This window comes from Ambystoma mexicanum, chromosome 6q, assembly GCF_040938575.1.
Source record: "Ambystoma mexicanum isolate Mex_15411 chromosome 6q, UKY_AmexF1_1, whole genome shotgun sequence".
Lineage (NCBI taxonomy): Eukaryota > Metazoa > Chordata > Amphibia > Caudata > Ambystomatidae > Ambystoma > Ambystoma mexicanum.
In genome coordinates this window covers 662,546,071-662,571,636 of record NC_090937.1, presented here as the reverse complement: position 1 = coordinate 662,571,636, position 25,566 = coordinate 662,546,071, and the positions used below count along the sequence as shown (strand labels likewise).

Genomic DNA, 25,566 nt, shown 5'->3' with positions numbered 1-25,566 from the left:
AGCAAGCAAGGTAAATAGTGGAGGGCCTGCCATATCCGTTGTCGATCTCACAGATGTTTTCTTGTTAACTCCCACAGTGTTTATAAAGGATTACAGAAGTGGGTGTGTATGTGAATATCTGACCTGGTCGTTCACACCCACCAGGCCTCTATGACAATGTTTGACCTCCTCAATTCTGCCAGTACATCCCCCTTGCGAGCGCACATGCCCAAAGGTGCAAACTGTAATTGGTAGCGGAGGGGGATGGATGTGCATGAGGCACGCGCAAAAGACCTGGGACACAGTCAAAGGAGACATACATATGTTGATTGCAGGGACGGGGTCTTCAAAGGGGAGTCTGGAGACACCAGGTGTAGGGTGGCCATGTGGATAAGAGTCCCCATGCGAAATAACCCTTTGTGGTGTACATGGCATTCGGCACCTTGAGCGTTCCCATCCTGCCAGCCCCCTTGCGAGAAACTCTGTCCACTGTGGAAAGCAAATGAGCCAATGGCTGTTCCTGTTCTGTTCTCCATAGAGCAATATTGTGATTGCGATGTCTTATTGGGGCAGCCTTGAAGCATGGCAAATGGTTTTAATTATATGGTTGGAAATGGGGAACGTGCATTCCTAATGGTCCATCTCACCACGCATCCCAGCCCAAACAATGGGTCTCAATCACATTATCCAACACAGCAACCATAGATCTTAAGACAAAGCTGTTGCTGCTCTCTGTAACCTCAAATTAAACTAGAAATCTATTCTCACTTCCATTTAAAAAAATGCTAAAAACCATTAACTCAATTAAACATGTCTAACCCACAGATAATTTACACTTAAGTTTCACAATCTCAACACCATTTTATAATTCATAGTTCTTACACTACAATTCCAGTCTAAATGCATTTAGTTTAGTAACCTAAATGCAAAAGTCAGAATAGTGAACTTGTCTAAATAGCCTCTTGCCTAGCCGCTACCTTTCCATAGGTTTGGTGCTGAACTCTAGAAAAGAAATTAAATCATCCTTTGAGGCTTCTTACCTGAATATGTAGACGTCAGGATTTCATCAAATCCGTCCTTCCCAACACAGCCTCCTTGAATTGATGTGACACTTTCTGATGATGACTAATAATGACAAACAAATCATTATGAAGGCAAGAATCTATTCATTGCTAATTACAAAGTACAACACGTTTAATTGTATAGTTAACCAGACACTCAATGAAATATGACCTTGATGGCGATTCAGGTACGCTTAGTTCATAGCTCTCCCTCCTTCGCAACTTAGGGGCCCTGGCAGCAGGCAGGGCCAGAAAAATGCTCCATCAATGCTGGATCTTGCATCTTCAGAACGTAGAATTTTGGAATCCCCACGTCAACCGTATATCTTAATACAAAGCCTCTTCATGCCTCATTTCATGCCCTCGGGGAACTCCCCGGCCAATTACATGACCAGACCCAGCCGCCATTTCCTAAATTCTTATGCCAAAAAGTAGTGCAATTACACTTGTATATTAATGAATTAATCTTTTATTACGCGATTAACATCAGAAACCAGTTTTTAAGCGCAGGCCGGGAATCAAACTAGTGTTGCTCTGTGTTGTCTTGCTACCAAGACAAACGCGTTGCCACCGAGCTATCCTCCCGACCAAGGTAGAGGGGGAGTTAAGACGGGACAGCTACAGACCGAATACCTGAATCACCATGAAGGGAACGTTTGATTACTCTTAGATACTGCGCTTTCCAGAATGCCCAGCCGGTTGGGACATCCTACACCAGATATAAATACCAGGCAGAAGGCGCTAGCATGAGCCAGCTACTTTCAAATGAAAAGATCACATACATTTTCATGAGCAAAATAAGCATCTACTCTAGAGGAAACCTCCATTGACTAGTTGGATAGAGCTTTGAAAAAAATGCAGAGAAACTCACATGGCACTGACAGGTCTCTGTTGATTGATTGATTTATTAATTTATAGAGCGCTTTACACCAAGGCGCTGTACAATGGAACAGCATAATACAGAGTAACAGCAACAAATAACAATGAGAGCAAAGATTACATCTTAAATCATTCAACAAAACATTGCAAAGAGCAATTAACTGAAGGGGGGGAAATGGGGTGTGGGAATAGGCGAGGGGAGGGGGGTAGGAGATGGTTTGGACGAGGGAAAATGGAAAGGAGAGAGAGTGTAGTAGGAGAGGGGAGAGAGGAATTAGTTGAAGGGAAAAAAGGGGGGGAGAAGAGAGGGCAGAGGGGGAGTTTTCAAGGTGGAGAATGGAGGAGGAGGAATTTAAGGAAGTGCGAAATGAGGTGAAGGTCGTGGTAGAGCGGATTGAGAGATGGAGCGAGTTCCAGTGCAGAGGAGCAAGGAGTTGGAAGGAGCGGAACCGGGAGGAAGCGCAGAGGGAAGAAGGTACAGTGAGAAGGAAATGGTCAGCGGAACGAAGGGAACGAGAGGGGGAGTAGAAGGGGAGAAGGGAGGAGAGATGAGGAGAGATAAGGAGGAGCAAGACCATGGAGGGATTTGAAGACAAGGCAGAGAAAGTAAAATGTAAGCTGTAAGTGGAAAGGTAGCTAACCAAGGTGAGAGAGCGAGGAAGAGATGGAGTCACGGGATGTAAGGAGACAAAGGGTACGAACAGCAGAGTGGTATATGGATTTAAGAGGGGCAAGCTGAGATGCAGGAAGTCCGAAGATTAGAGAGGAGCAGTAGAAGAGGCAGGAAAAGATGAGAGAGGAGATTAGGAGTTTGGTGGCGTGGAATGTGAGGAGGGACGGATTTTGCGAATATTGTAGAGGTGGTATCAGCAGGTGCGGGAGGTGAGTGAAATGTGTTGCGAGAAGGTGAGAGAGGAGTCAAAGAGAATGTCTAGATTGCGAGCATGAGGGGAGATAGGGAGATTGGAGGGAGGAAAGTGGATGAAAGGGGGAGGAGAGGGAGAGGGAAGAGTATTAGAGGGAAAGAAAAGGACTTCGGTTTTATCAGTGTTAAGAGAGAGAAAGCGGGAGGACATCCAGTTCTTGATAGCTGTGAGACAAGAGGAGAGTTTAAGGTGGAGGTCATGTGTGAAGGAGGAGAAAGAGAGAAAGAGTTGAGTATCATCCGCATAGAAATGGTGGGAGATGCCAAACGAGGAGATAACAGGGGCAATGAGGGAGGTGTAAAGAGAGAAGAGGAAAGGACCAAGTACAAAGGCATGTGTTACGGGCACATGCCTTTGGCAAGCTACAGATTCTATCTTGAGCCCGGGACGATGTGCATGTAGTCTGTCAGGAACAACGCACAATCAAAGGGAAGGCTTTGAAACTGTGTCCATATGAGGAACAAATAGGAGTTTAAAACAATTGAACTGCTAAAAGGTCTTAAATAAAACATGAGTCTTGGCCGCAACCAAATTCCGCAGAACCTTCTGCACAGGCTGAAAAACAGGCAACTTCGTGAAAGAAGGAACCATCCTTAAAACTCCCTTATCAGCCAGGAAAGCTGTTTAAAGCTTTTCAAAGGAGAGTGCCTGCAAGTCGCTCATCCTCTTATCAAACTAGAGCTAAAAAGAACAGCCTTTCTGGAGGAAAGGTCTAGGTCACAGGAAGCCACAATTCCACAAATTGAAAGGGCTTCCTCATAACAGAATCTAAAACCAAGTTCAAATCCCACTGAGCGGGAGGATTTCTATTAGGAGGTTACAGGGAAGCAGATCATCAGACTGGCAGCAGACAGGTTATTTCCACAAAGATAATGCATTGTGAGCACTGTTCAACAGACCGCATTAGCAGACAGGTAATACTACCATGAATCAATGATGTTGATGCTGTGGGAATAAGGCAAAAAAGATATAACAAAGTCAATGGAAACAGTCAATAAGTTAACATTCCTTTCAACAGGCTTCTGTTTGCTTTTGTACTGTTTCCTAATTTAATCGTTCAAGCTGCACACATAACCTAAATGTTGGTACCACAAATTCCTTCATGAGCATATAGTAATTCTTTAGGAGCCAAGCACTCAAACTGAACAATATGAGGGTGCCGGAAAGGATCAACCCTTTTATTTCAAGCAGATGTTCCTGGATAGATCCAGGAAAACTCACCAAAAAAGGTATAGTGGAGTACCAAATCTGACCTGGACTGTTGTGATCAGACTCCTTGTGAATTAACACTGTGCCTGTACTCATGAGTAACTTTGTGAATCCAAAGTACTCGAGGGAAGGCATAGAGGAAATTATTTGACCAATCTAGTAGAGGTGCCTCCTAGGGAATCCAACCTAACCCTATTAAAGACGCCACTGACAATTCACGTTCAGTCTTTTAGCAAATAAATCTATCAGTGGTTGCTAAGCATTGCTTGCTTCGAATAAAACCCCATTAGCATCAACAGCAGTCTGTCGTGATGAAGGGTACAAACTCATAGTTTGCAAGGGGAACAAAGCATATTCAACCTGTTCACTCCATTTGAGAATGGCAAACTCAGATTCAATTTTAGCATATTAAGGATTTTGCAAAATTTGCAAAGGGCCAACTGCCAGAAAGGCAAAGGTTTTTCCAATCTGGTCCATCAGATGCATTTTATGGGCTTTCCACAGTCAGTAGCAAACCATGTCAACACTGCTTTAGAGGGGCATGTGTCTAGAGCTGAGTGTTGGTCACTTTGAGGGAGAAACCTGTTACCATATGCCCAATATAAAATTGAAGTTTAGCTCTTTGAGTTCACAGAATTGCAACTAACTTGTGAGCAACCCACATAAGTAAAAACATGTTTGATAGCAAAGTCACTAGAAGTAATTTCAAAGTCAACCCAGAAATCTGCCACTTCCGATATCTTATACAAAAGGGATCAATCAAAATCTATGCTGGCCTTCTGAAGTGTATAGACAAGAGTGTAGGATCAAAAATGATCGACAAGACAGATCTAGTAGCAGAAAGTTACCAAGCACTTTCCTTCCCTGCATTTCATCCAATGATTTTTGGTCCCTGGTGCAGGTGACTGTCGTGCCTTTGCTGGTGCACCTCATTCCTGGCTTTACTAACTTTCTTTGGCCCCTAAGGCCCTCTTTGGCCGCGCCCAGCCCTCCACACCGGGTCCTAGCCAGTGTGTTTCCTCCCTCGCTCCACGTCCTGTCCCTCCCTCCTCCCCTGGTTGGCTAACGGTTCCCATAAATATAATAGTGCCAGGGCAGCACCCTGCCCGCTGCAGACCCTGCGGCTAAGGGACCCAAGGCAAAGGGCAGCCCAAGAGTTGTCTGCAGGTGTCAGAAGTGGAAGCAAGCGGACAACCACTAAAAGAATATTCGCCATCCACTGCCAACAAAACCTAACCCCTAACCCCACCCACATATGACTGTGTACTGGAGGACCGACTGAACGTCTCACCCACCTACCTGAACACCATACTACACTGAGAACAAGCTGCAGGTAAAAAATAAAATTGCAGGCCTCCCGACTGCAGTGGCAAACTCTGCAGATTCCCAGAGCAGCTGCCCACAACTTCACGCTCACACCCCGACTGGCCTATTGACAGCATAAGCACCATAGGACAGTATGCACACGTACCGAAAGAAGAACAGACAGCCGTCAACAGACGAGGCAGGGATAACTATGGGAAGTAAGTGCTACCACCTCCTGTAATAAGTAATCTATCCACTAAAAATACACAGCCAGGACATCGCCTTGGATCCCAATGTGAACAAACCTTGCATGCTTACACTGAAGTACCTATTGTATGGTGAAACCTAAGCATCCACCCGCTTATCTAGGAATCTCAAATGTAGGTGTTTTTAATTACTGTCTGCCATTCTGCGGAACCTAGGCATGTCTCCCGTTATCTAGGAGTCTCACATCTAGGTGTTTTTATTTACTGCCTGTCAGTCTGTGAAACCTAGGCCTTTCTCCTAATCTCGAAGATCCAAACATTCTAAGAGTATTATCTCACTGTAAACCACTGTGTGAAACCTAGGCGGGTCCCCTCATTTCAGTATCTCTAACCTTGGTGTATTCGATCATTACCTGCTATCATTGAATCCTAGGCCCCTCTCATTACCCAAAAACAGCCAGCAACCACCAAAAGCTAGTAACTACAACCAGAATCACTATCCAAGTTAAACAGGAACCCATAGTCCTCCCATAACCAACTGTGCCATCCCTTCCAATGCTTAGTACTCCCCTAGACAGACCACCCATAGATACAGGAATACCCAAACCCAAGGGACTGATAGGATAGACACCCTCAGAAAGAATCCAGCTATCGAAACATAAGAGGATAAAACTCAAATTATCCAAGCACAAGGCCCGACAGGTGGGCTACTGCCCCTGTAAATGCAATATCCAAACCAATCCTACTACCAAGGATACAAAATGCCCGGCGCAGAATTGGACGCTGCCAAAGATACCTGGAACAAGGACCAACCACTACGGATAATAAAACTCATCTGTTTCCAGTAGAAGCCGTCTCGAGTACAGAACGCACCGCAGCAAACAATACAACCAACAGAAAAAATATCATAAGAGAAAAATCCCTATACCTTAACACTGTACCTCACAACAACCACAGAACCTCGACCCTTCAACGCCATTGACATGTCCAGACAAGCTAAGAACTATCTCGAACACCGCAAAAAAAGACGGGAGGACCCAAGAAGAGAAAGACGATACCAATGCCCTTACTCCATCACTACCGACAACCACATCAAAACACAAAAGATGAAGCTGTAGAATAACCCAACTATCAATCTAACAGACCGATTCAACAACGAAGCGGCCTCCATGGAACTTCAACCAAACGGCAGAAGCACTCCAACTGAACATCCACAAGTCAAAGCAGGGAAGAACAAACAAACTGAAACACACCAAAAAGATATACTGCAATCTAATCAACGGTAGGTCAATGTCCAAACATGCCACCGAAATCTACGACCTCCTGTGCGACGGAGGTATTGACATCCTCTTCATAACTGAAACATGGCTAGATGACCACTACAAAATCACTGTCCACAACTGCCTGCCTGAAAACTTCAAGTGCGTCCAAGCAAATTGGAAAAACAAAAAGAGGAGGGGGACTAGCAATAGCCCACAAACAATACCTGGAAATTAAACTGGAAGACACATTAAAGATCAAACACTGTGAATCTCTAATCCTTCGTCTATCAACAAACCCCAAAACAAACCTGAAGTTCTTACTGGTATACAGACCACCGACTTACGATGCAACCTTCATAGATGCCTTCACGGAAGCAATCACCAACCTGGCCATCGAGCAGGATCACCTGATTATACTTGGAGACTTCAACATCTGGTTCGATGAAGAAACCACAACCACACGAAAGCACTAGACAAACAACTGGAAACAATGAAATTACATCAACTAGTCAAAGGAACAACCCACATGGCAGGACATACACTAGACGCAATCTTCACCAACAAAAATCTTATTACCACGGCACCACCAATTCAGATCCTCTGGAGTGACCACCTCATCATCCCTTTCGTGATCACGCTGGCCACGACAATCAAGCAACAGGACAAATGCTGACTATTATGAAAAGAAATTGGGGGACCATCAAAAATTGCAACCAAACACTACTGGAAATCAGCAAACCACAAGCAACAACTATGGCCGAAGCGGACCTGGACAAAAAAAATAGAACTACTTCACAACTGGATCACGACAAAAATAGACAAGATCGCCAAAGAAAAACCTTTTACCCATCACACAAAAGAGCGGCAGCAAAATGGTTTGCCCCGCTATCTGCGCCATGAAAATGAAAAAACGAAAACTTGAAGAACTAGAATGAAGGATCAAAAACGACTGTGCAAAGAAATTCCGATTCCAACAACAAATTTGCTCATACAAAAAGGAAATCCAAAAAGCCAAAAGGAAATACTTCGACAACAGAATCATCAAACTGCCAAACGCCCAAAAAGAACTGTTTAAAATCATAAACAACATTTTTTAAAAACCCTGGCTGCAACAACGCTCCAATACCATCGAAGAGACTATGGAATGACCTTGCATACCACTTCAAAAACAAAATCATCACCATCCAACAGACCATACAAAGCAGACCATGCAACCGCAATATGCAACCAACCCACCCGTACGAGGAATGCCCGAGCAAACTCTGAAGCTACCCCCAAATATCAGCAGACACATTCATCAAACTAGTAAACAAAAGCAACAACATAGGATCCCCCATCGCTGCTCCCCAGACATATACAAATCATTCTTCACACAAGGAGCACTCAGATTACTACAGGAACCTCTTCAACCACTCAATCGCAACTGGGAACGTGCCACAATCCTTGAAATCAGCATACATCAAGCTGCTCAAGGACACAGCAGGAAACATGGAGGACCTCTCCAATTACAGACATATCTCCAACAACCCGTTCCCAGCAAACTAGTCGAAACATATGTCTATAGAATAACACAAGAATTCATAGAAGAACACCACCTATTGGACCAGACACAAGCAGGTTTCAGACCAAAGAGAGGAACGGAAGCACTACTCTCAATCTGGGATGATCTAAAGGCAAACGCAGACTCAGACAAAAGCACCGCTCTGATACTTCTAGATGTCTCTGCAGCATTCAACACAGTTAATCAAGAAATCCTCATAAGGAGATCAGAATAAATTGGAATCACTGATCAAGCTTTACTATGGATTAAATCATTCCTAACTAACAGAGCAAACCCTATGGATCAAACCTTTCAAATCAAACTCAAGGGAATCCACCTGTGGAGTACCACAATGATCATCCTTCTCCTCGTTATTATTCAACATTTACCTGGCTCAACTTATCAAGATCATTAAAAGACACGGCCGCACATGCTACAACTACACTGATGACACACAAATAGTCTACAAAATAAAAGACACACAAGAAGAAAACAACTCTAGAGAGCTGCCTTCATGAAATCCACAACTGGATGAAATTGAACTACCTCAAACTCAATCCAGGCAAAATAGAAATAATGATCATCTCTAAAAATGGAGAATACAATCACTACATCCCTTGGCCACCAGAACTTGGTACAACTCCAGCCCCATCAACGATAGTGAGAAACCTGAGAGTCTGGATGGATAATAAACTAACTCTAGAGCCATAAGTAAACTCTCTAATCAAGAAATGTTTCTTCCACCTACAAGCAATAAAAAAGGATCCTACCATTCCTCTCATTCGCCCACAAAACGCTCACCATCATTGCTCTCATCATGTCCAGGGTAGACTACTCCAACAGCCTATATCTAGGCATGCAAGAGCGACTTCTAAACAAAACTACAACGCATACAAAATGCAGCGGCCAGACTCCTTGTCAACCTACTGAGAAGAGAACACATCGCACCATCTCTGAAAACACTACACTGGCTACCAATAAAAAAGCAAAAAAAGTTCAAATCACTGTGTATAACGCACAGGGCAATCCGCGGCCAAGGCACAGAGTTCCTAAGAGAGAAAAGTAATGTCTACCACCCGACAAGACCATTCAGATCTAGCAGCGACATCCGTTTGGAACCAAAACCATACAAAAAAGAAAATTGAGGATCTTCTCTCACCTTACACCAAAAACCTGTAATGAGCTACCAAAGAACATACGTAACATGAAAGATCACCTTCTATTCAGAAAACTACTCAACACCTGGCTCTTCTCGCCATAACTATAAGAAATCCCTATCTCCCTAAGCTAGTTTCCATAAACGGAGGGGGGGCGGGGGAAGAGAACAAGTTACAGCATATCACTATACCAAAATGAAAGCTAGATAAGTTAGGACCACACTAAGGAGCACACATGGAGGGATCAGACGAGAAGGTTAAGGGTGACATGTCAACACACCTTTAGCCGATGTAGCAAACATAGGCAGCTATGGATCACTGACAGGGAAATGGATAGGAAGGGAGCCGATGCATGTAAAATATACAGCACCAATACCAGAGCGGGGGACAATGAGTGCCTCAACCTGGTACACAAAGCTCAGAAATAGCTTGGATGGAAACTTGCCATCCCATCGCACCTAACAACTAGACGGACAAACTAAAATACCAACTCCATAGGGCAATCAGAGACATGGAACACGAAATACAAAGACAGACAAAAACCCACTAACCCAAAAGCTCAACTTTCTGCATACATCTCTCACACAACATCCCACACAACCACATCTCTGCACAGCAAACCGCACGTACTTCACCACACCGCAACAACAAACACATAACTCCCCCTTCTAATCTCCCCATCTCTGACCACGCTCGCAACCTAAGCATCCACTTTGACTCCTCTCTCACCTTTTCCCATCACATCTCTCACGTCTCGTGCCTGTCGCTTCCACCTCTTTAATATTCGTAAAGTCTGCCTCTCTCTCACTTTCCATGCTACTAAACTCTTAATCTCCTCCATTATCTTCTCTCGCCTCTTCTACTGCTCCTCCTTACTCTTTGGACGTCCTACTTCTCATCTCGCTCCCCTTAAATCGATCTACCACTCTGCCGTCCGCACCCTCGGTCTCCTCTCCCCCCGTGACTCCATCTCTGCTTCCCTTTCCTCCCTTGGCTGGCTTCCCTTTCACTCCCATCTCAAATTTCAATTTCTCTGCCTATTCTTTAAATCTCTCCACAGTCTTGCTCCCCCTCATCTCTCCTCCCTCCTCTCGTTCTACACTCCCTCCCGCTCCCTTCGCTCTGCTGACCACTTACTTCTCACTGTTCCTCCTTCGCCTTGTGCTTCATCCCGTTTCTGCTCCTTCCATCTACTAGCCCCCCGACACTGGAACTCCTTACCTCGCTCCCTCCGCTCTATTTCCACCTTTCCTCAGACCGAACTTCCCTCAAATCTCTCCTTCGCCATTCTGCTTTGAAACCCCTCCCCATCCTGCTCCCCTCCCTCATTGCCTTATCTCCTTGATCTTCTCCCTCCTCCCCTCCCCCATTCTCTCCCTTCACCCCTTCCTTTCCCTTCCCCCTCTTGCCCTCCCCCCCTCTCAGTTCTACTGCACTACTCTCCTTCTCTCCTCCAGTTAATTGCTCTACTTATTGTTTTGTTGGTCTGATTCTCAATTGTTAATTGCTTCTACTGTCAATCTGGAAAAATGAATACCCTTCATTTGAATGATAGACGTAACTTGATGGCTGTGGGCCAACCGTCTTATGCACCGAATTGGAGAAATATGAACTGCTATGCTTGACCGACGAGCGGCCATTTTAAATGTAGCAAGAATCGCCATTTTGCTTGTTAACCATTGCTCATTGCTTTCTGTCTAAAAACTGCTTTGCAGCTTGCAATTCTTGCGGATTCTGCTTACTCTGCTCAACTGTTAACATTGTTGTCTGAATATGAAAGGACAAGGTCGCGGGACTGAAGAGTTTGCTGAACTCCTCATGAGTAGCCCAGAAAGGAATGCCCACGCTCCCTCTCTGTAGCCTTGGGAGGAAGCTGCAGGGCATTTAATCACTTCACAGCTGCCAGCCAGTCTCGTAAAATGGTAGAATATGTTAGAATAATACAGTTAAAGGCTTGAATTATGCTTCTCTTACGGCCCCCCCTTCGCGAAACCCTTTAGAACGTGTCGGCTCCCAGGACACGAATAGTACCTCATAGATAGCAAAGCTTGGAATGTGGCTCTTCCCCCGTGTACAGATTGATTCCAAGAACAGAACCACTGTGTTCTAAAAGATGCCTCCGCACTTTCTAAATTGCACATTGTTACTAGAATAGACATCGAAAGCATTATAATCGTCCTACTCGTCGGATATGTCCATCGTCATCCCGAGTTCAAAGGAACTTAATACAGAGGGGTGTTGAACATGACTTTGCTGATTGTATGATATGCATTTTGTATATATGTAACTGATGTACGTAATTCGTTCTCTTGCGTTCCTCGAGGTCTAGGAAACTCACGTCGCGGGGCGTGAGATCAGAATTGGCCAATTGATACTATCTTTTGCTTGCAATAAACCCTAGCATTGGGAATTTGAAACCTTGTGTCTGGCGCATCTTTTCGTGTATGGTCATTGCCTTGTTTCCATAGCACGAGGGACCCCTAGGGGCCCCTTTCAAGATGGTGCCCGAACAGGGACCCTCCCCCACTTGCCCCATCGTATCCGTTGTAATGGAGGAAAGGCGGAATAACAGCGAGGACGGGACGGTCGAACCGGGATCAAGAAGTGTACGGGGCGCCCTGTAGAAGATAGGAGAGATTCCTTCCGCAGATCTGCACACATCTGATCCTTGATCGACATACCGGGCCAGAGGGCAAAGGAGGCGAGGGTCCCGAAATGAGGCAGAAGCCAGAGAAGCGCAGACACAACGTTGCAAATTCAAACGTCCAGGTAAAAGTGGCTAACCAAAGGGGAAGGTTAAAGAAACATGCCTGGAGTACCGTCCACTTTAGCGGGGCTTTTCAGCTGCGGTAGACAGTCCTTGGAATATGGCCAAAGTGCACCGCCTGGGGGAACGCCGGCTTATGATATGTATGCGGAATATGGTGTGGGTGCGATAATATTTTGTGAAATTTGGCATAGGCAAACTAGAAAGCAACCCGACCATCAGTGGCCAATTAATGGTAGTTTTGAGATGGGGAGGATAGATAACCTAGAGAGGGTGCTGATTAGAAAGAAAGCGCGACCTGCAGCTTTTGAGACCGTCAAAGATTGGAGGAGGGAAGCGATGCTCCGACTAACGAGTAGAGAGAAGCATGCGCGTAGGCATAAAACGAAGCTTGAGATAGCAGAAGAGAAGGAAGAGGAGGAGTGGACCGAGAGTCTAAGACGGGAAGGGAGACAGGACCAGATGAACATAGACAGAATATACCCGCAGCGGGAACTACACATAACAAATGTTCCATTAATTCATCTGCTAACTAACACGGGTCGAGGCCCAAAACCAGAATCGAAACCAAACACGCCAGCAGTGACTGCGCGGGCCCAACCAGTAGCTCTCATACCCCCTCCCGCAGCCCGAGCACTTCCCCTCACGCAAGCGTTAACCCAAGCCCCGCCCACAGCACAAGCCCTCCCACAAGTGCAGACCGCGGACACACAATTTCCCAGCACCCAGCAAGGCCCTTCACAGATGCCACCTGTGTCACTTGTTCCATCCGCACCTCCCGCTCTAGAGACAGATTCAGCACCATCCGCCCCTCCCGAAGTCGAGATTGAGACCGGGGAGGCGAGAGGCGGGGCTGAAGGAACAGGATTTGGACGGGTAACTAAGCGCGATCAGCAAAGAGAGAAAGATGAATTACTGCAAAAGGCAGAAACGTACATAGAAGGAAATGATGAGACGGCAGCATTGGCCTCATTGTATGGGTACCGAAGAGGAGACGAGAGACAGGTAGTGTTGGAATGCATGGGGAAATTTTTGGTGGGAGACTGGAAAAAGTTGCTTGACAAATTACCACCACAACGATTGTTAGATTTGAACCAACTAGCATGTTGTAGAATAAAAGATGAAGAAGTGAAGGAACATGTGGATAGACTTTTTGATCTTAAAAATGAGTTGGATAATGAATATGCCGAAATGTTTGCTGCACCTAGGTACAGGGGTTGGGATATTAGAAGAGAGGGGAGAGGGACGGTAGAATCATACATACAGCGGAGACATTCAATGTCATCTTTACAGAGGGGCGACAAGCTGATAGTGTGTATACGAGAAGCGATAAAGTGGGTGTCGAATCCTAGTATCCCAACAATGGTCATACATGACATATTTGACGACTATTCCATGCCAATGAAAAGAAAGGCACTGCAATCGATGGCTGAACATTTGATAGAGAAGGATATAAATAATAATAAGGCCAGCCCACCTGAGATACTAGCGGTATACAAGAGAGCATTCGAGCGAAGTACAGGAGAAACGGCCCTATCACTGGACTTAGGAATACTATTGAACCTAAGAGAAGGGGGAGGGATCGTGAGTGGGGCATTTCCAATGAGAGAGGTCCCGCCCACGTTTGTACCAAAAGTAGAGATCCCTGCGACAGGAACAGTAGGAGCGCAGGGAACACCAGCCCATTTCACCGCCCAGTATGTGCATGTCCCCTTTTCCAGGCAAGAGGTGAATACTATAAAACAGACGATTCCCGATATAAGAAAGAATCCAGCAGGTTTCTACAAGGAAGTAGAGTCAACCCTGAGATCAGCAGTGCTTACTATGAGCGATATAAATTTGATTTTCCCAGTCATTTTGCCAGCAGATATATGGAAACAGATGAGGACGGTAGATGACGTGGGGGCTTTTGGCGCCACATGGGCGGAGTTACTACTGGAGGATAAAAATAGAAAAGTAGGGGAAAATCCGGGAACCCGCATGGCAGATCTACCAGAACGGATAATGCGGAGATTGAGGGAAATAATTCCAGAAAAAAGGATTCAGTGGGACAAATTAACTACATGTGTACAGGGCAAGGATGAGCCAGTAACAGATTATTTCAATAGATTTGAAGGAGTATTCACAGACTTCCGTGAGCAGGATGTGAGCACAGAGTCGGGGAAAAGGCTATTTGTTGATAAATATGTGAGAGGACTATTATCGCCAATTCAAGATATGTTAATGACGTCGGAAAGTTCCTGGGCAGCAAAACCGGTGAGTGAGATATTACACATAGCCCAATATTACGAGAACAGGGTAAATGTGGCGAAAGAAAGAGGTGAAGGATAGAGTAAATTTAAAAACAAGGATGTTACTGCAGCAGGTCATTGGATACAATAGTGGTAGAGGTAATGCACAAGGCCGGGGAAATTTGAATAATATGCATGGGGTGTCATTGGGATTAAATAAATGTGCGTACTGTAAGGAGGAAGGACACTGGCGAGCGCAATGCCCGCACCTACAGAATAGAGGTGGGTTTGGTCAGAGAAGGCCTCATAAAGGACATCAGGGGTCGAATGGCCCAAGCAGAAGTAACATGCAGCAGCAGCAGCAGGGATATACCAATGGAGGTACTCAAAATCATATGGCCAAAACCAAGCACATCAGAACCAGTCATTGAACCAAAGTGTTTCGAACCAAAATCAGGGCGGGCAGGGCCAACAGAGAAGTGATCAGAGTGGAGGATATCGAGGGGGAAATGGGAATATTTTTGATACACAACCAAACACGTATTATAGCAGTAGCGGTGACTACACATCGGACGATGTGTTATTTTCGCGATAGGACAGCCCACGACAGGGGTCGGAACCAGTGTCTATTCCCGTGAATCAGAGAGGACCCTACGTAGAAATGAGAGTCGGGAATAAGGAGCACCGTTTCCTTGTAGATACAGGGGCACAGAAGTGCTCGATAGACCACCACTTGGTTCCGGACATACCACTGTCGGGGAAAAAGACTGTTTCTGTAGGGTTCGCAGGTACACCAATAATTAATCCCGTGTCCGAAGCTGTCCCAATTACAATAGGACCATTTACGGAACAGTGTCCATTTCTTTTGACAGAGAATTGTGGAGAGAACTTGCTAGGATTAAATTTGTTGAGAAAATTGGGGGCAGTCATACATTGTACGGCAGACGGGGTGTTCCTCATCATGTGGCCTCACCGGTGACGGAATTCATGTCAAAAGAGTTGCCAGAAGAGCTAAGTAGAGTACCAACCTGTCTGTGGGCAATGCATGATAATGATGTAGGATGCTTGAAAATAGAGCCAGCAAAAATAACTTTGAAAGAAGGTGTAACACTACCACGAATTCCCCAGTATAAAATTTCTGTTGAAGGTGAGAAGGGATTGAAAGGCATTGTTACTGACCTGGTGAGATTGGGGGTGGTTGAGGAAATTGCAGGAAGCACGTGCAACAGCGCGATTCTTCCAGTTTACAAGAAAGGAGGCAATGAAGTACCCTATCGTTTCATAATTGATCTGCGCGCATTAAACAAAGTGGTAGACCCACAATTCCCTTTGGTCCCAGATGTCACAACAATACTGACAATGATACCGGCCACTGCAGAATACTTTAGTGTAGTTGATTTGAAGAACGCATTCTTTAGCATCCCAGTGGATAAAAGCAGTAGATATCTGTTCGCGTTCACTCTAGGAGGTCTATCATTCACATTCACACGCATTCCACAAGGATATACAGAAAGCCCGAGCATTTACAGCAGAGCGCTAAAAGAGCAGCTAGACATGCTAGAATTACCCGAAGGTTGCGTACTCTTGCAGTTCATAGATGACTTGTTATTAGCTGCTGACACGAAAGAGATCTGCAAAGAAAGTACTGTATTACTCTTGACACATTTAGCGACCCATGGTCATAAGGCAAGTTTGAAGAAATTCCAGTATAATCAAAAGGAGGTGTCTTATTTGGGATACTTACTTTCGAAAGAAGGGAGAAAATTAACACCAGGACGCATAAAAAGTATTTCTAGTATGCCTATTCCAAAAACTCAAAAAGGAGTGAGAGCTGTAATAGGCATGGCCTCTTATTGTCGGCAGTGGATCAGTAATTTTGCGTGGATTGTGAAGCCGATGATAAAGTTGACTAAACAGGATGCAGAGATGACTTTAGAGTGGGATGAGGAATGTCAGAAAGCGTTTGAGCAATTGAAAGTTGCAGTGTGTGCTGCGCCAGTTTTAGGCACTCCCAACTATAAAAAGATCTTCAGACTATTTGTGAGAGAGTGAAGGATGTGCATTGGCGGTTTTGACACAGGAACAAGGTGGAAGAAATAGGTTGTGCCGCTATTTTTCTTGCGTGTTGGACCCTGTAGCGCGCGCACTACCACAATGTTTGCGATCCGTCGCAGCGGCTGCTGCGTCAGTGAAACAAACGGAAGGAATGGTATTGGGGCACACTTTAATTTTGATGGTGCCACATGCTATAGACGTTCTATTAAATAGGACGCAGACGCAACACCTCACCTCAGCTAGACTGACAAGATATGAGCTCTTCTTGTTTGCACCCCACATCCAAATTATGAGGTGTAGCGCATTGAATCCTGCAGAATTAATGCCACTGCCCATAGCAGAAATTGGTGACAACGAATCACCACCCCATGATTGTTTAATGATCACTGAAGAAGAAACAAAGGGAAGGATTGATTGGAGCGATATCCCACAAAAAGAGCCAGATGGGGAGTTATTTTGCGATGGCTCTTGTTTTAAATTACCTGATGGCACATCAACGGCTGCATATGCAATTACTACCCTAAAGAGAGTTGTAGAGAGCAGAAGGATCCCCTACAATTCAGCACAAGCCGCAGAAATAATAGCACTGACCCGAGCCTGTGAACTCTCTGAGAATCTGAACGTAAATATTTATACTGACAGCCAGTACGCCTTTGGCGTGGTTCACAATATTGGCCGACTTTGGGCTGAGAGGGGTTTCTTGACATCATATGGAGCCAGGATTCAGCATGGCCCTTTGATTGTGCGATTGTTGTCTGCGCTCACGTTTCCAAAGCGCCTAGCTATAGTAAAGTGCGAGGCGCATAAGAAAGTAACATGCAGAGTGGGAGAGGGAAACGCGTTTGCAGACAGGATTGCGAAGCAAACAGCCACAGATTTGGGGAATAAAATGATGACAGTACAGACTGAGGAAGTACCTTGTATGATAGAGAATGGAGTTGCAACAGTCAAAGAAATGCAGGCTGAGGCCACGACCGAAGAGATTCAGGGGTGGGCTAAGGGCTCTGCTGAGTTAGATTTGGAAGGATGTTGGGTGGACAAGGAAACAAAGAACTGGATGTTGCCAAATTGTTACGTAACTGCAATCGTTATAATGGCGCATAGCCCTACCCACATTTGCGCAAAGAAAATGGTACAGCATTTATCCACAGTATGGAAGAATGAGCACATAAAATAGAATGCAGAAAGGCTAGTGCAGAATTGTATCACGTGCCTGCAACACAATGTAGGAAAGGGAACCGTGACTCCAGCAGGTAGTTTCGGCCCACCCTCTATGCTGTTTGAGGTGGTCCATTTTGATTTCATAGAAATGGAAAGGTGCCAGAACTACAAGTACGTGTTAGTGGTAATCTGTGCATTCAGCAAGTGGGTGGAGGCATATCGTTTAAAAGACTGTACTGCCATGTCCACAGCAAAAGTAATGCTGAAGGAGTATTTCTCCCGGTTTGGGTTGCTTCATGTCCTGTGGTCAGACAACGGCCCCCACTTTGTGGGCGCAGTAGTGCTACAGATCTGTGCAGGTCTGCAAATAGAGAAGCGATTCCACAGTTCCAGGCATCCCAGTTCTGCCGGGCTTGTGGAGAGACACAACGGAATCCTGAAGTCAGAAATAGCGAAAATTTGCGCTGGGAGCAAGTTGAGTTGGGTGGATGCATTACCCCTAGCGCTGTTGTGTATGCGCACATCTGTGCAGGCTAAGACTGGGCTCTCCCCTTATGAGATTATAATGGGGAGACCAGCAAATGTATGGCGCGCACCGCAGCCTAGAAAATGATGTGAGGTCGAGCATCCTATGTTAAGCACTTACTGTGGACTTTTAACACAAAAGTTGCGTTTGATTCATCAGCAGGTGCAGGAGGCGTTGCCGATGCGATATACAGGACCGGGGCACTCACTGGAGCCAGGGAGCTGGGTGCTAATCAAAAACTTTGAACGGAAGACAGCACTAGCACCCAGGTGGCGCGGCCCCCCATCAAGTACTTTTGGCAACACAGACGGCCATCCGAGTGGACGGACGCAAGGCATGGATCCATGCTACCCATGCCAAAAGGTTCCCAGCGTCACTGAAAACTTTGCCTGATCCAGACGACGAGAAAAAGACAACGGTCTCGGAAACGAAAGAAACTATTGCCAGTCCAGTGCCACAGCATCAGCCTGAGCGAGAAGTGAAAGTTGAAACAAAGCGCAAACGAGAAGTGAAACTCGAAACAGAGCCTGAGGGGGCTGCCAGTAAGGGGGAAGGGCAAAAAGTGCCCCAAAGTTGCCCAGCGGAAACAACACCACTGCCGAACGACACAAACCCTGCATTGCAAACACAAGCAGAAACAACGCGTGCACCCCTTTGGCGCCCACCAGTTCTCGCGAATGCACCAAAGCCAGAGAAAGAAACTACATCATTGCCACGACGCCCATCGCTGCCCATCATTGTGCCACAGGCTGACACTGAGCCTGATACTGGAAATGCAAGGGCACTATTCACGGATCATACAATAGAAGGAGTGAATCGATATAATCTGCGGTCTCGACAGGCAAAGTGATCCACAGATCTTTGGTGCTTTTCTTTTTGGCCTTTGGTTCTACTCACAGACGGAGTAGGAACCAGGGGCGTAGAGGAGAGAAGTGTGAGAATTGTGCAAGTCGGACAATTCAAAACTCACGGCTCCTCGGTGCGCTGATAGAGTACATGTGTCCTAACCAGAGCGGGACAAGCTGGATGCACATGGTACTCTATCAATAAAGAACTGTTCAGAAATCGTCTGAGCAGTGGGAGAAAGAACAACTAATCTTGCTCGGGAGTGGATAAATGATCCAGGCTGTGAAAAGGCTGGGAGAATTGAACTGTGACATTTTTCGTTGAACTTCTCTGGCATCAAGCACGAGAGACATTCATGACGAACTTCGCCAGCAAGAAGAAGGACGATGAAGAACAAGTCAAGACCGGTTTCAGCCTCCTCCTGCACCCCTGCTAAAAAAATAATAGATTTAGAGACTGTAAATTTAGGGAAAAAGCATGGAAAAAGGAATACGGTACCGATTTAGACATTGGTCCTATGTTTCTTAAGTATGATAGTACCAACAACAACAGCTATTACACTATGGTTCCTGGAGTACGTACACCCATTAGAAACACTTTTGCCAAAAACAGCTACTGAAAGCCCGGTTCATGTAATCACTGGTACTTTGTTCCCAATGGAAGAAAGACAGAGAAGCTTACGGCAACAATACATTGTTGATCATCATGAACATGACCCATGCGGTGTTAAAGAAAAAAGATTGCTGGGTTTGCGCCCATTTACCACAGCACAGTGGGAAAGGGATAGGCTGGTATGCACAACCATTGCCACTGATTTATTCCTGTGAAGTAACGTTAAGTGCATTGTTCTTTGGGAAATGGAACAAGAGTAATAAGGGTCAGCTAGATGAGACCAATATGAATGAATTTGAGGAAGTAATAATGAGACCTGTGGGTTGTTCTATATTCCAAAAAACTCGCGTATTTGCACTAGAACCCGTGAGAAAGAATACACGAAAAATAAGACTAGATAGATTACATAGGCAGAATAGACCAACCCCGCCAGCAGAAAGAACATATAATGACATTTCGGATGAGGGATGAATGGAACAAAGATGCTGTGCCTCCTGTCTATGCAGTGGATCACAACAGCCCCAAAACTGCTCCCCTAGGTCTACAGAAAAAGGGTTCCTATAAAGTAGGAACGTTTAGCAACTGCCTGAACATAGTGGTTTTAAAACATGAAATAGAACCCGTGTACGCAGGAGACCCTGTTTATTTTATATGTGAAGAAAAAGCATATCCATGGTTACCTAGGAACTGGGGAGGTACATGCTACCTAGGTCTACTGTTTCCAGGAGTGTTCCTCTTGGAGACAGCAGAAGTAGCCAGACGAACAAAAGGTAGAACTCAAAGGAGTAGTGAGGATGGAATGATAGCAATGGATATAGCCAAATCATTTATACCGTTCTTGCCCCAAATAGAAAACTCTTACAATATAAGAAAACTGTCTGGAATATTACAAAAAACAATAGATTCCACAACGGATATTTTATTGAATATGACGTTAGAAGAAAAAGGAATAAGACTGATGGCACTTCAAAAAACAGGATGGCTCTCGATATAATATTAGTTGATCGTGAGGGAGTTTGCAAGCTCGTAAAAACTGCATGCTGTGTGTATATAGATGACTACTCCCCTACGATATTTGAAGCGATCCGGAAATTACATGTCATAAGTTCCACACTCTACTGAAGCAGGGGGTTGGGGGATGGATTCCTGGTTATGGGGATTATTGCGGTCTTGGGGATGGAAGTTAATTTCGATACTAATGATGGTACTTGGGATATTCATAACATGCTGCTGTTGCATACAATGCTTACCAATAATATGCACTGAAATAACTGATGGATGTACTAAGGGATGTATGCACATGGTGTTGAGAGGAAAACAAACGCATAGGCCGGAATAACAGACACTGAGGAAACAAAAATAGTAAAACAATTCATGACGATAGACATTAATGATAGAAATGATTTAGATGCAGATACCCCAGACTCCTCCTCAGAAGAGGAGGATACAATGAATAAATAAGACGTTTGGCACACGGCCAAAAGGAGGGTTTGTCAATCTGGAAAAATGAATACCCTTCATTTGAATGATAGACGTAACTTGATGGCCGTGGGCCAGCCGTCTTATGCACCGAATTGGAGAAACATGAACTGCTATGCTTGACCGACGAGCGGCCATTTTAAATGTAGCAAGAATCGCCATTTTGCTTGTTAACCATTGCTCATTGCTTTCTGTCTAAAAACTGCTTTGCAGCTCAATTCTTGCGGATTCTGCTTACTCTGCTCAACTGTTAACATTGTTGTCTGAATATGAAAGGACAAGGTCGCGGGACTGAAGAGTTTGCTGAACTCCTCATGAGTAGCCCAGAAAGGAATGCCCATGCTCCTTCTCTGTCACCTTGGGAGGAAGCTGCAGGGCATTTAATCACTTCACAGCTGCCAGCCAGTCTCGTACGATGGTAGAATATGTTAGAATAATACAGTTAAAGGCTTGAATTATGCTTCTCTTACGTCCCCCCTTCGCAAAACCCTTTATAACGTGTTGGCTCCCAGGACACGAACAGTACCTCATAGATAGCAAAGCTTGGAATGTGGCTCTTCCCCCGTGTACAGATTGCTTCCAAGAACAGAACCACAGTGTTCTAAAAGATGCCTCCGCACTTTCTAAATTGCACATTGTTACTAGAATAGACATCGAAAGCATTATAATCGTCATACTCGTCGGATATGTCCATCGTCATTCCGAGTTCAAAGGAACTTAATACAGAGGGGTGTTGAACATGACTTTGCTGATTGTATGATATGCATTTTGTATATATGTAACGGATGTACGTAATTCGCTCTCTTGCGTCCCTCGAGGTCTAGGAAACTCACGTCGCGGGGCGTGAGATCAGAATTGGCCAATTGATACTATCTTTTGCTTGCAATAAACCCTAGCATTGGGAATTTGAAACCTTGTGTCTGGCGCATCTTTTCGTGTATGGTCATTGCCTTGTTTCCATAGCACGAGGGACCCCTAGAGGCCCCTTTCAAGACTGTTACTGTTATAATGTTATTATCATATGTATCCTGTTATAATGTGCAGCGCTTTGATGTAAAGCGCTATATGAACAAAAATAAATACAAATAACTCGCACCAACAGCACATGAGGACCCAGATTCATCCGATAATCATACCCAAGCTCAGTGCACTATGAAAACCGAGCTGAACCAGCCAACTGGACACCACCTTTCCCACTTTCCTACTCCAACTTCACCCTAATCCCCAAACCCTCCTTTTTTTGTTTGCAGATCTACCAAAGCGCCTGGGGACCAATTCCATTGGTGACGGTGCACGGTACAAATACCTTTCACATTAACATCTATAATTCAAACTCTGCCTGGCTGAACATTTGGTAACGCAACAGCCCAGTTGGGGAAAGCATAAAATATTTCAATCATCATGGAAGGAAACAGCTAACAAAGCCTGGGTCCACTCAGCGGTCACATATTGTTGTTTTCCATCCCTTCCTTCATCTCCTTCCACTTCACCTCTTCGAATACCACTTCCCTGACAATTTCAGAAAGCCAATCAAAAAATGGTTCACTGATGACCGTAGAACACATCCCACCATCAAAGATCTCCCCAAGGTTTTACTCCAGGATTTCTTTCACAGTGGAGGAACAGAACAATGTGGGTCCTCGTATAATTTTGGACCTTTCTCAGTACAAACTCATTCTCATAAGAATAAAATCAAGATATTAATGTACATAGAAATCCTTTCCCTGTTACAGAGGGGTGAATTGGCTCTCCCTAGCTGACCGCCATATTGCCAGTACCTTGCTCCTCAGTAGGAGACCAAAATTATCAGTACAGGGTGCTTTGCTAGGATTTGAGCACACCACCTATGATTTGCTTTGAAAGTATCTGCAGCAGCTTCTAAGTTTGTCTGGGTGGGATTCAAATGTTTGCTTAACTGGACGACTGGTTGATCAGAGCTCAAAGCCCTTACAGTTGCTGCATGCACAGCCATCCAATGAATGTGAAGATATCTACTCTGATACCATCCCATAACATCACTTACATTGGTTTCCTCTGGGACCTAACACTCCTTAAGCCACTAGTACAAGTTTATTGAACATGAACGCATCTCCAGCATTTGATTTTCAAAGGTAATTAGGTCATGTCTTCATGCTTCCTTGTAGCTCTGTGTGCAAGGTCAGGCATGACTGCATACAACTCCACCTTTTATCCATTTAGTTGAAATCAAGAACTGTTACTACAGACCGCAATAGTGCCTGTCACTCTGGGGATCATACCGGACCTATCTTGGTGGATACAGGATGCCAATCATTTGATGTGAGCTCCTTTTGAAGATTTGGACCCAACTAATTCACTGACAACTTACTCTTCTCTGTATGCTGGGTGAGCAATTATAGATCACTTTAAAATCCACAATCTTTGGAATCTGGAAGAACAGAAATATCAGATAAAAGTCGCAGAACTGAAAGTAATTTATGGGGCATTCTGAGCTTTTCTGCCATTCTATCAGGGTTGGAGAGTGTTGCACATGTCCGGCAGTACTTCGATGTTCTACATCAACGAGAAGGGTGAAAAATGATTGCTTCACCTTTGCAGGCTGATTCTGCAATTGTTAATGGGATTTTTCTAATGTCCGCTTACATAGTTGGGGTCTTGCACACACAGGCAGTTTCACTAAGTTGCTTGACACACACTCTGGCTCTCGTTCAGTGAACTGTTTTATGACCCAGGACAACATACAATGTCCACTTTATGCATCACAGAGAAGCTGAGGACTGATTGAAAGGGGGATGCTCTCCTCCAATGGGACTCATGGTTCCTTACATATTTTCTCTACTTCCTCTGCCTGTTGCCTGATATTGATAACTCCAAATTTGCTCAATCTGCATTGGTACTAACAATGCCTTCAACTGTCAGCATAAAAGTCCAATGAGAACAGATCTCTAAATACAACGGGGGTTGGTGCTACACACATCCTCTCAAATCAAGGGCCTTAGTTTCCTGAGGACAGGAGAGCGTGCCCCGCCTCTCTGTGGTCATTTTCGGCTTACAGGAGACTTGGCTTCAAACTGCCCCTGTTTTGGATGGTTTACATTGTTCTCGTCTTCAGCCTATAAAAATTGATAAAGGTTGCCCCACTTCCAGCTCTTTGGTCGGAGTACGCAATGATCTAAGTGTGCAGTCCTCACTTTTTGCTCAGCCAAATGTGTTTGTGCAGGCGGTTATATGATATGATATGGCATTTGTAACGCGCCTAAACACAAGTGTTTCAAGGTGCGACGAGGCGGGGGGGAGCAGGGGGGAGACGGACAATGATCCTACCAGGCCAGGTGTCATTCAGATCGCGCAAGTGCAAGGGTAGAGGGGAAGGGAAAAGTGCAAGGGGAAAGGGAGAGGGGAAAGTGCAGTACAGGGTTATAAGCAAAAAACATTATAAATAACAAGGGCCAGCTGGTGGCAAGTGCGAGGTAAGTGCAGACAAGTGCTAGGGAAGGGGGGCTGTAGGGATACAGACAGTGCCGCAGTGCAGGGGTTGCACGGGAGGTAGTGCAGGGGAGAGTGGCTGGGCAGGGACCGAGAACGATGAGTGGCCCAGTTGCAGATTCAGTAATTTTAGCAGGGGGGAGGGGGAGAGAAAGCAGAGGCAAACAGGAAGGTTTTGAGGTGCTTCCGGAACCGGAGATGGTTCTCCTCAAGTTTCAAGGAGGCAGGAAGGCTGTTCCAGAGGGAGGCCCCTGCAGAGGAGAGAGATCTGCCCCCAACTCGTTGTTTGGAGAAGCGGCTGACCCTGAGGGAGTTGGAGGCAGATGAGCGAAGAGCTCGAGAAGGAATATTTAGGAAGAGAGAGTTGAACGTATTTTGGCCCAAGGCCCCAGACGGCCTTGTGGACAATGCAGTGGGTTTTGAACTTGATCCTCGCAGTCACTGGGAGCCAGTGTAGTGATTTCAGTCCTGGAGAGATACGGTCCCTGGGCCTGAGGCCAAGGACAAGTCTCGCAGTCCTGTTCTGGATGAGTTGCAAAGGGCGGAGAGTAGAGGCGGGCAGATTTAGATAGAGGCTGTTACAGTAGTCCAGCTTTGAGAGAAACAGGGCTCTAGAGACAGTGAGCTTCTGGGGGAAGGAGAGGAAAGGAAGGATACCTCTGAGGAGGTGTAGCTGGTAGTGTGACTTCTTAGAGACGTCGGATATGTGAGGAGAGAAGGAGAGTGTAGAGTCGAAGATGACCCTAAGGCTTTTTGCCTTGCAGGTAGGAGCGCGAAGAGGGCCAAGAGAGGTCGGCCAGAGAGCTGCAGGGAAGGAGGGAGTGGATGTGCCGATGAGTAGAATCTCAGTCTTACTGGCATTAAGGCAGAGGTCGTTGGCGGCACACCATTCCTGGATAG

General features: G+C 45.4%; 1 protein-coding gene across 4 annotated transcripts in view; it reads right to left on the bottom strand.

Moving 5' to 3' along the window:
• BBS7 (Bardet-Biedl syndrome 7) overlaps nucleotides 1-25,566 on the bottom strand; it is a 1,458,886-nt gene that overhangs the window by 988,527 nt on the left and 444,793 nt on the right. For all 4 annotated transcript variants that reach the window (XM_069631158.1, XM_069631157.1, XM_069631160.1 and 1 more), the window contains one exon: nucleotides 1,020-1,104. In XM_069631158.1, the coding sequence (XP_069487259.1) occupies nucleotides 1,020-1,104 (85 nt within the window). The remainder of the gene's footprint in view (nucleotides 1-1,019; nucleotides 1,105-25,566) is intronic.